The sequence below is a fragment of the Urocitellus parryii genome, chromosome 8 (genome assembly GCF_045843805.1).
Source record: "Urocitellus parryii isolate mUroPar1 chromosome 8, mUroPar1.hap1, whole genome shotgun sequence".
In the NCBI taxonomy this organism is placed as follows: Eukaryota; Metazoa; Chordata; class Mammalia; order Rodentia; family Sciuridae; genus Urocitellus; species Urocitellus parryii.
This window is the reverse complement of record NC_135538.1, coordinates 28,286,271-28,298,099: the sequence shown is the minus strand read 5'-3', so window position 1 is coordinate 28,298,099 and position 11,829 is coordinate 28,286,271. Positions and strand designations below refer to the sequence as shown.

The 11,829-nt window shown below is 37.4% G+C and overlaps 1 protein-coding gene across 6 annotated transcripts in view; it reads right to left on the bottom strand.

The window, feature by feature from the left end:
- Positions 1-11,510, bottom strand: part of Bclaf1 (BCL2 associated transcription factor 1) — a 30,603-nt gene extending 19,093 nt beyond the window's left edge. For 3 of the 6 annotated variants that reach the window (XR_003301081.2, XM_026391854.2, XM_026391850.2), the window contains exons 1-5: positions 11,396-11,510; positions 6,129-6,225; positions 5,537-5,712; positions 2,078-2,191; positions 180-1,088 (exon numbers count right to left, since the gene is read on the bottom strand). Coding sequence is in view for 5 of the 6 variants with exons in the window: in XM_026391854.2 (XP_026247639.1) it covers positions 180-1,088; positions 2,078-2,181 (1,013 nt within the window). In the remaining variant the exon portion in view is untranslated. The remainder of the gene's footprint in view (positions 1-179; positions 1,089-2,077; positions 2,192-5,536; positions 5,713-6,128; positions 6,226-11,395) is intronic. The other 3 variants (XM_026391855.2, XM_026391853.2, XM_026391851.2) reach the window with 2 other exon arrangements.
- Positions 11,511-11,829: the final 319 nt, after the last annotated feature.

Here is an 11,829-nt window from a genome sequence, read left to right as displayed (position 1 = left end):
ACTTAGCTTCCTTCCAAAGTTTAGCATACAAGGAGTAAAATCTGGAATTATAAGGTAGGAAGTTGTGAGTAAAAACAGCTAATACATCACAATGCAACTTTTGAAGTCATATAATTCCAAATAAAATTCAAAGAACTACTAATATTATAATCTAAATACCACCCTCCTTTAGTTCTTACCTTTTTAAGAATTTCCCAGTCTTTGCAGTTTCCTGATCTCCTCCATCAGGATAAAATGAGGAACGTCCCCTAGCCTCATCTCTTGGAGCATTCTGTGGTGTGATTGTCTTTGCAGGACTTCTTCGTGAAGGGATATGATGAATCGGACTGTTCTGAGAAGGACTGTATCGACTAGATCCATTTCCAACAGAACCAGAGCCAGACCTTTCAGGGCTATGCTGAATGGAATGTGAATGCTGAGAGGGAGTATTTTTTGCAGAATGAACTGTACTAAGCATGGGGGCATCTGAGCAAGATGAACTCTGACTAGGTGGTGTAGCAATAGGTGAAGGACTATGGGGTGATCTGGGACTATTATCATAAGCTGAAAGGCCAGGCCAAATATCACCAGATGTGGCTGATTTATTAAACTCATCAATAGATTCAGATGGATCATGTTCAAACGTATCTTTCGTTTCCTCCTGTGATTTGCTTTTCAAAGGACTCTCTTCTTGGGGTTCCCCTTCAGCTTTTTTGGTTTGTTTTTCCTGAGACCCTCGTCTTTTAGAGACAGGAGATTTGCTATATGGGGATGAAGAACGAGATGATGATGATCTTGGAGACCTAGAGGATCTATATGATCGGCGAGATCTGCTTCGGGACCTCTGAGAAGAAACGGATCTTCTTTTTGGACTCCTGGAACGTGAACGACCTCGTCTAGGACTCCTAGAGTGCCTTCTATTCCAGACAGGTCTATAACCACCTCGATGGTATCTACCTCCTCCTCCTTGATAATACCCTCTACCCCTTCCTCTGTACCCATAAGGTCGTCTCATTCCTCTATTATTTCTGTAATCTCGACGATAATCTCTAGAATAAATACGATCTCTACTACGAGATCTTGAATATGTCCTGGAACGAGACCTAGAACTAAAAATAAAATAAATATCAATGTAAGAAAAATAATGTAACCTAGCCTACCATTCTAGATATTTCTGGTTGAATATAACAAATAAACTCATTGTACAACTTTATTGTTTTTCTAAAGTTAAAAACTCACTTCTAAGTAAATAATGAGAGAATAAATTAAAGACCTTGGAATAAGTCTAGGTGGGCACCTAGAGACAGTGTTAAAAAAAATGTAATGGCATGGCATCATATTTTGTGAATGGTGAGAAAGGTTACACAATATTATATACAGTGAAATACCATTGGTATACAGCAAAGTTACTTTCAATGGGTGATTTCAACTTTCTGTGCTGTGTAGTGCTATTTGAAAAACAACCAGAGTTAATCATTTTAAACAAAAAAGTATTCCTTTGTTAGAATTAAAAAAAAAAAAAAAAAACACCCAGGAGTAGAAGTGCACACCTACAATCCCAGCTACTTGGGATAATGAGGCAGCAGAATTGCCAAGTTCAAGGTCAGCCACAGCAACTCAGAAAGAAACTGTCTCAAAAAAATAAAAAGGGTTGGAAGACATAGCTCAGTGATAGTGTACCTCAGGTTCAATTCCCCACCACGACAAAAAAAAAAAAAAAAAAAATTCAAAGATCAGAGTCAGAAATAAAAACTATGCAGGTTATGTACTGCCAAGTAATTCTTACATTATCTAACTCATCTCTCAGCCTGACAGAAAAATATAATGAAATCCAGTATATATTAGCACAGTACAATAGGAATCAGATCTGGAGTCCAACTACTGGATTCAAATCTAAGCTCTAACATTTACTAACTTGCAATTTTCAATTGTCGAACTCTAAAATGGCATTAACAAGAGATCCATTCCACAGGATTCTTTGAGAATGAAATATATATACACTAATCGTTTTAGCACTGTACCTGCATACAATAGGCATTTGATAAAACATTAGCCATTAATGATTACCATTATTCAAGGAACTAAACCATTAATTCACCTGTATCTCTTCTTTCTAGAGTGTGATCTTGATCTTGATCGAGAACTAGACTGTGATCTAGACTTTGATCTTGAAGAGTGTGATCTAGAATTGGAACGACCCATTTCTTTTCTCCTAGTCAAATGAAAGAGTAAAAAAGGTTTAAATTATAATTTGATTAAAGTTTCATAACAAGATTTTCTTATTTTCAGATACAAATTGAATTTTATAGATCATTATCATTCTTTTCAGAGGACAGGTCATTATTCCTAACTAAAACCTTGTTTTTGCCTGCGTAACAAATACAGTGTACTAAAGAGACAATTTTCTATGTTCTGCCTCAACTATGTCTCAATTCAAAAAGACAACAGCTGCAGTAGCTAAAAAGAGCAATATCAGACTGCAGCAACATGTTATTCCATACCAACACAAATACCTACCTCTCCTGAAAAAAAAGATAAATATCCAACTATTAGATAAGAAACCTGAAACAAAGAAAATATCATACTTTCTGTATAATCTTGTCTATAATCAAGAGGCTCAACACTAGAAAAAAAAAATAAACCTACTAGACTGTCGGTCATTGTATTTTGTATCCTTGAAATGGGCCTGAACTGACCACTTCATGCATACTATACTGCCTTGAGTGGTATTACTGGATAGACTCCTAGTAGAAATAAAGGTCACTAAGTCTCTGAAAAGCTGAAGTCATCCATGACTTTGTTTGTTCTCAGTAGTCATGATGGCAGGATAAAAATGGACTTACATGACAAAGCCTAGGGTACTCTAGCTTTTTTTTCTGGTAAATGAAAAAGGACGAGATCCAGAAATCAGATTACTGCCAAGAGAGATTACAACTACAAGAAAAACAAAACTTGTACACTTGTATCGTTACTTTTCTAAACATTATATGGTATCAAATGCTATAATTAGACTTCACAGGGTAGAAGTAACAGAACTGATTCATATAATCTACTCTTCATAAAAATAACTTTTAAACATACAAATACACACAAAGCAAATCACTGCATGTACATCACAAATGTCACATTTTCAACTTTTCAATGAGTTCTGAGACTATATAGTCTTAACCTTATAGGCTTATTTTTGCCAAATATAGGTGACCCTTAAAACAACTAGGAGTTAGAGACAGTGACCGCCACATAGTCAATCTACGAATAACCTTTGATTCCCTAAAAACTTAATAGCTTGCTGTTGACCAGAAGCCTTACCAATTACAAAACTCAATTGACACGTGTTTTATATGCTACTTGATTACGTATGCTGAAAAACAGGCAATACAAAATTTTCTGGAGAAATAAACTGTTCAGAGATGATTACTAGCATCAGGACCAGCATTTTAAGTGGATATCCACAACACATATCCACAACACTTAAGTTCACAAAAATAGCAACAGAAGATAGTTATGAAATTATTATAGCAGTTGATTTCATGCAGTTATGATTTAAATGCTGCATCTTTACATTTCTCAATTGAAAATGGAGTCATGCACTGCCTATGAGTAAGAATCTATAAACTTTAAATTTTGAATAGATACGCATCTTAAATAAAAAACTGTTATCTAAATATATTTTATCCATTCATGGCATACCTTTTTTTGGTTTTTTTTTAGAATTTTTTTCCACTAGTTCTAGGCTACATGGATCACCTGCAAATTTTTTCAAATTGTCATGAATTTCCCATCACCATTCACGTAAAGTGGACCCATGAAGTTCAAACCTGTGTTCAAGGGACAACTGTGGAACTATTTCCAAATCTCTACTAAACTTATTATCAAATAAGTCATCATTTCCAAAAAAAATCAACTTATTAAACTTCTAACAGCAATTTTCACATATTTAAATCATATCTGCAAGAACCAAGTATTTTTGAATATACCATTTTACCTAGTCTTTTTGAGTACTATAAAGTAGTATTGAGATACTAAAATTAGTTAATTGCAGAGAAAGTAAAGATTCTGTCTACAAGCTTCCTCTTTAAAGAACATAAACAAAAAACTTCAAAGTTTCAGGTAAGTATTTCAAATACAACATAACTATCACCTAATAGACAAACTATCACCTTTTTCTTCTACTCTCAACTTTTTATCAGTCCCAAATACACATGGCATACATAAGATAGAAGTAAAAACGCAGGTTTCAGTGTTCAAAAAAGGTAGAATAAGAATTCTACATCATTAATAAAGGAAATTTAACATTCACAGAGGGAGATCTGTTACCCAGTAGAAAAAAAGACAAATTTGGTTTGGCAAGCTATTTTATTTTGACAACATAATGAAATTGGTGACATTCACATTTACAATCTCTAAAATAAGAAATCTAGATTATCAGGAATTGTGACACTTTATTGGCTTTCAAAACACTGCCTTTCTCAAACTTTTTAAATTACATATGTAATTAACATTCAGTGTAATAAGATTTATTTCAAGAAATTGATTTTTCTTCCACTCTGAGATAATTAGAAAAACTATTTAAAAAAACAGAGTGTCAACTGATTTTGAAGATTCCAATAGCTAGGCAAAACCACTTTCACTGTATTAATAAGTAAAAGAAATACTTTCAATTACCCATAAGTTCTGTGCTATGCATATCTACAATCTCTGATCTTGGTTCTTGACGTATTTTGTTTTGCTAATGGTACTTTCTAGCAAGCAAATCAGAAATTGTATAGACTTTTCCAATCCAGAACATCTGGGTTGGTATGCAATTAAAAAATGCTTTATGTAAACAAAATTAAAAAGACTAACCACAATATTGGTTAGGAAAATAATTCTTTGAAGCTTCAGGCCAGGCTAGGGGTGTACCTCAGTGTTTTTGTTTGCCTAGTATGCATGAGGCCCTGTGTTCAAACCCCAGCCCACAAACAGGGGTCAGGGAAAGACTTCAGAACACTCAATCAGGTACTTCTTTAACTGTAAAATGAATGTATTCCCCAGAACCTGGGGGGGGGGGGGTGTTGTTTGTTTAAGCAGCAATTTTATTTTTAAACATCTGGGTTTTGATTTGTTTTTAAATAGGCACACTTGAAATTCCAAATAAGTGATTTTAAAAGCACAACTATAAATTTATCAGTCCAAAAGAAATTGAGTTCTTTTTAAGTTTTTGTTGTGTGTTGGTGCACTAGGGATCAAATCAGGGCCTTGCACAAACTAGGCAAGTACCTGACACTAATTTATACTCCCAGCCCCAGAAATTTGGATTAATATATTTTTCAAGTCTTTATAGAAATATTTCTCGCTAAAGAAGATTAAGATCAAAAACCTCTCAGACTACCTAGATTCAAAGCCAGGCTAAGACACCTCCTTTTTTGTGTGACCTTAGGCAAAATCTTTAATCTGAACCGCAGTTATTACGAATGAAGAAAATTACAGCACCTATTTCATAAAGAACTAAATGAGTTGATAAATGTAGCTCATGTAATACAATTTTGGCACATAATAAGGAATTAATTTTAATTACCTTAACACCAAAGTAGAGGGGGGGGAAAGTTAAGTTATGGAACTCCTCTTGTTTGCATTAGGGAAGATGGGTTAAACAGCAGGGTCTTTTTGTCTTGCTTTGATTTTAATTTGCTTTTTATGTTCTGAATCGTTTAGTAGAGGTTTTTATAGAAGTGGAAGAAGCAAATATACAACCTAGAAGCAGGAGAGATGAAAAGAATCAGCCGGGCGCAATGGTATACTCCTGTAATCCCAGCGACTCAAGATGGCAGAAAGATTGAAAGCTTGAGGCCAGCCTCAGCAACTTAGAGAGGCCCTAAGCAACTTAGCAAAACCCTATCTCAAAAAAAACAAACAAACAAAAAATAAAGGATGGGGATATACCTCAGTGGTAGAGTACCCCTGGGTTCAATCACCAAGATCTAAAAAGAAGAATCTTTTTTCTAAGACTAACTTAAAATCTGACTTCATACAAGCCACCAAAAAGGAGAAAAAAAAAAAAAAAGCTTCAGGCTACATGGCTTTTAATCATTCCATCTGAATCATCAGCTCAGCTGTCACATTTAATGAAACAAGCGTAAACTGGAAACAGAAAAATGAATGCTACTTACCTGGGGTTTTATGCACGAAGATAAGAAGTTTTGAGATTCTGTAAAGTTCTTCCTGAAGAGACGTTTTTCTGAGAAATTATACTCTAAATTCAAACTCCTAGCAAATAAAAAAAAAAATGCATGAGCTATGGTAAATTAAATATTGGCTATTTATAATACATAGGGGTACTGCAATATGCTAATAAAGGCACTTGTGATTTCAAAGAAGGGGAGACTGATTTAGGAAACATTAAATTTTAAACCATAAAAACGTATGACTCAATTTCTTTTTGAAAATCACAATGCAGCAGTTTATCATTGAATTGACAGCAACTTAACTTTTTAATACTTGCATTCTAATTTTAGTAATTTGACTTAGAAAAAGAAGACATGCTATCTCCCTATAATAAAATTCCAAAGTAATTAACATTGTTATTTTAGAATACGAAAACATCACGTAATCTGTATTTAATATTCACAATGCTGACAACATCTATAATGAGTTTAATGCTCTGCTATGTATTGTCTTGGCACTTCCTTTCATCTAAAACTGATTTCCATCACAGTGATCTCTAAACTGTGTATCTAAAAGTACTTTCACATGTGTACAAGTAACAATCAGCAATGAAACAAGTATTTATTAGAAATCAATACTCATCCTAAACTAACCATTACCATGTAAATCGATTTAAATTTGGCTCAAAATGTTAAGCAGCTATCAAAATGGGAAAGGTTGTCTCTGTGAATAACATTCAGTGATTATCAATTACGCACACAAAGGATGATTCAAAAATACTATGGGGTGGGGCTGGGGTTGTGGCTCAGCAGTAGAGTGCTCACATTGTGCGTGCGAGGCCCTGGGTTCAATCCTCAGCACCACATAAAAATAAATAGATAAAAGAAAGGTATTGTGTTCAACTACAACTAAAAAGAATTATTTAAAAAAAAATACTATGGGAGCAAAAATTCAGAATAGAACAAGAGCAAGGCATGGTGGCAAATGCCCATAATCTCAAGTGTAAGGCTAGCTTGGGCAACTTAGCAAAACCCAGTTTCAAAATAAAAAAATTAAAAGGTCTAGAGTTATAGAAAGCACTCCAGGTTTGTTCAATCCTCAGTGCCAAAAAAACAGGACTGGGGATGTAGCTTAGCAGTAGAGCATTGGTACTGAATAAAAGAAAAAGGGGGGGGGGTGGAGCACTGGAATTAATAAATAAGCTTAAGGGAGAAAAACTATACATTTAAATGAAAATGCATGAATCTTATTAAGTAACAATACAAAATTTTAAATACAATATTTGAAATACAAAGAAAAATGAGATTAAACTAGTAACTCAAGAATGGTATACCTTAAACAGCCATGGCCCTACAACTGGGGAGATATGAGATCTGTGGTTCAGGCTAGGATGGAATAGGAACACAGTAACTAAGGTACTACCATACTAAAATTTAAAAGTAGCAAAACCGAAGAGTCAAATAGGCTTGAGTAGCGAGTTAAATGGGTTTCTAAAGTTCATATAAGTTTAGCGTTTAAAAATCAAAACCCCCAAGTGGGGAAAGAAAAGAGCTAACCTTCTAAATTAAGATACCATTCAAAAAACTTTTCTTCTGACCTTGAAGTCAGTATCACTGATTTCACTGCTGGAAGCGGTACAAGGATCCAGCTAGCTAACAATTCCCCCTAAACAATTTCAAAAGGCCAACTTTAATATATATCCAGAATAATTAACTGCCTAGTATCTTTTTACTCCGAGTTGTAATGTTTTTGATGTTCCAAGAAAAAATACTCTAGAAATAGAAAACAGAGAGAGGAGGGACTACAAGCTGTTGGACCAGCTCTTGTTAACAATGCATAAATATATTCAAGTATCCACACCAAGAACTCAAGCGATATATAAAATGTGATACACAACAGTCAGCATTAAAGACCTATCCACTCAACTACGGTTGGTTTGTTGTTGTTGTTGTTGTTGTTTTGTGGTTTGGGGCATAGGAAAGCACTCTGCCACTGAACTACTGCCCCATTCCTCAACTAAAAATTTTTTAGACAGTCTGTGTACAGTATTATGAGACATGATTATGTAAGAGGTCCCCTCACTACAAAAACCAAATACAGATGAACAGATATCAGCAACAAATCATAGTAAACTAAATATCAGCCACATGTCAAAAACTGTGTCAAGTAATAAATAAAATCATCTCATTTAATCCTAATAATTAATGCCATCTTTCCAATGAAAAGAATTCTAAGCTTTCAGAATACACCATACTAAGTGCCTGTTATATACAGAATTTTAAGAGAACTTACCTATTCTACTTTCTTTGAGCGCCCAGTGAGGGGAAGACAAATAAGAAAACAACAAATAATGACAAGCAAATTGAGGGGGAGGGGTCCACAAGGCAACATGCTAGGAGGAAAACAATTTAGTTGAATCCTGGAGCCATCTTTAAGGAGGTAACATTTATGTAATACTGCAAAGATCAATGGAGCAAAGAACATTCTAGGCAGAAGACATTCTAGACAGTAAAAACATTTGAGTTACTCTGATCAAGGAGCCAAGGGTACAGAAGTAGCACTGGATCAGATCATATAACATCTATTGGCCCGAATTTTACTGTTAACTCCAGTGGGGAAATTCCTAGAGGGGTTGATCATGACTCCCATCATCAGAATTACATTTTAAGATGGCTGCTATGTAAGCTAAGTTGCTGAGGTTGGCCTTAAACTTGTGATCCTCATGCCTCAGCCTCCTGAGTCACTGGGGATTACAGGCACCATGTTGTCTAACTTCATCTTATTTTTTTCTCTTCAAGGATGGCCTCAGAACTAAGTGTGGTTCTAGCAACTTAACAAGACTGTCTCAAAAATAAAAACTAAAAGTGCTGGTGATGTAGCTCAGTGGTAAAGCAACCAAGATCAATCCCCAGTACCAAACATGTATGTATGTATGTATGTATATAAAAAAATATAAGTTCTTAGTCCAACTTGTTGCACCTTGCTAAAAGAAAGAGCATGGGAACCGTGGATCAGAATACCTGCACTGTAAACCGGGTTATGCCACTCCCTAGCCTATGTTGCTGTTAGTTTTCTAACTTTCTGGCTTCAATCTAGAAAATGGAGAAATACTGGATTAAGAAAAACTGAAGGGTTTGAAAATTTCAAAACATTACATAAATTCAAGCTAGTGTTGCTATTACCTTCATGTCAGTGGACTGTTTGTTTTTTGGAAACAAATTATTAAATGCTTAGGACTATGAAATAATACTGATCACTACTTAAGAAGCTGGATGTGACTAATGAAGAAACTCACTACAATTACAACATCAATACTGACACTACCCAGTATCTGCTTATTTGTTAAATATCACTGAAAATTAGCACAGCAGAATTCAGCTAATGTTCAACTAATAATTTCAAAGTATTTTCTGGGAACTCCCAATCCGAAGATCCATGCAGAACTGAAAAAAAAAAAAAAAAAAAACTTTCTCCATTTCTACAAGTATTCACATTACAGTTAATCTAGAGCAGCCTGTACATAAGTTGTTCAATACATTCAAGTAGCCAAGCATGGCACTTGCCTGTAATCCCAACAATCTGGGTGACTAAGGCAGGAGGATAACAAGTTTGAGGCCAGTCTGGGCAACTTAGCAAGACCTAGTCTCAAAATAAAAAACAGAGAGGACTGAGGATGTAGCTCAGTGGTAAAGCATCCCTGGGTTCAATCCCCATAATGCAAGCTAATTAATTCAGTACATCTGAGCTTACCAGTGACAAGTATTTCTTACAAGTCTGTCATCAAGTCCTAAAATACTACTGTTCTTGGAAGTCAAGAATCAGCTAGAACTAAAGTCTCTTCAGACACCATTTATTATCTGATTTCAGAGGGACTCCAGTGTTCACAATATAAAGATGCTACAAATTAGCATTAGTTAGGCTTTAGATTGTTTATTATGAGCTACTTCAAACACATAAGAATTCCCATCAAATTAACCAGTATTTGATAGGGTCAGACAAAAATGTAAAAAAACTTTCATCAGTTTCTCCTACATAAGTGTTGTTTATTGCCTAAACAGTAACCTGTCCGTACCATTTAGAGTCAAACTGGAATAAAATATTTGTTTTGCTTTTGTTTTTAATTTTAAAAAATCTTTAAAGACTCCGTGGCAATAGGATACAAGTCTGACGTGGCCAACCATTTTTCCCGTTTTAGCCACGTAACACTTTCAATCTTCGTATTAACTTCTTCAATTCTACCCCCCCCCACACACACACACACACCACACAAAAGGACAGTAAAGTTGTTGCCGGTACTGCTGCTTGACCGTGACCAGATATATCTTAAAAGTAAATCGAGTCAACTTATGGGTTCAAAATGAGGGCTAAATCCATAAACTGAACTCATCACTCCCACCTCTTTATATCACCAGCTCGGTTTCGCTTGCACTTCTGCAGAAATGACCCTTCAGCTAAGGTAAGTCGCCCAGCCCCATCGGCTAAGACTCGATTCCCATGCTAGGAAAGAGTTACTGAGTCAAGCCGGCGCGTTCGTTTCAAAACAAGGATGAGTTGCCAGAGGGACCGAGAAGATTAACACAGAATAAGCTTCCCAGCAACACCCAGGACCAGAGACAGAGGCCGAAGTCGGTTAGAAAAAGCAGAACAGAAGCCTAAATCCAAGTAAAATAACAAAAAGGAGGCCTAAATCGACGGATATCCTAGAGCGGGGAAAAGAGTTTAAAGACAACGCCGAAAAGGGTCGACTTACCCAGGGCACTTTGCTGCAGGTCCTGTTTATTTTGTAAAAGCCGAAAGGCCGGAAAGAAAGGTAGCGCTCCCAGCCAATGAGGTGAACACCAGCAGCACCTCACGCGGCAGCACGCGCCATAGGCGGGGAAGCGAGAAAGGAAGCGCGCGTAGCGCGCGTGCGCAGAGTATCTGGTCGGGCGCGCGCTGGGGTCCGACCAGAAGAAGTGGGGGAAGGGTTGAAAGAGGTGTGCGCACGCGCAGGAAAGGCCGCGCGGTCTCTGGATCTCGATCCAGGTTCGCAGCCGCGCGCTCTCGCGCGCTCAGTTCACTCAGCCTACCCCACCCCCACACCTTTTCGAAAGCTCGTGGTTCCCCGAAAACCTGAGAAAAGCTCGGAGGGAAACGCACAAATAACGGCACAACGGCTCCGGCGTTCTCTCGCCGTCGCCGACCCGTCACCACCCACAAAAGAGTCAACAGTATTAACCCGTCTTCGGTACTCACGGGCCTTTGAGTAATCTAGATGCATCTCAAGGCTTACCTAATACGCTGAAGCACGGTTCCCGGGATTTATCTCCGTTGTAACTACACAGCGGCCATTTCCCGACTCGAGAACGAGAGGAAAACCATAGAGGTACCTTCGACGCGCTAGCTCGTCTCCGTCACTTCCGATTTGGGGCGTGGCCTCGGGTGCCGCTAAATACCTAGGCAGACCCCGCCCACCCTTCCGCCCTAGACCGACTCTCTGGCCGCTATTAAGATGTTGCCTGAGGCTTTCTGGGAAGTCGCGTGTGTGGTCTCGCGCGAAGATGTGGTGACTCCTCCCTCTGGCCCGCGGGGGCCTCCTCCGCTTGGGTGGCGGTAGACTAAAGGGAGGGCTTGAGTGGGGAGCGGATTTTTTCCTAGGCCTAAAAGTCGGCGGACTCCACGAAGGGACTGGTGGTCGACCGGCCTTATCTCTAGGGGACCAGCTAG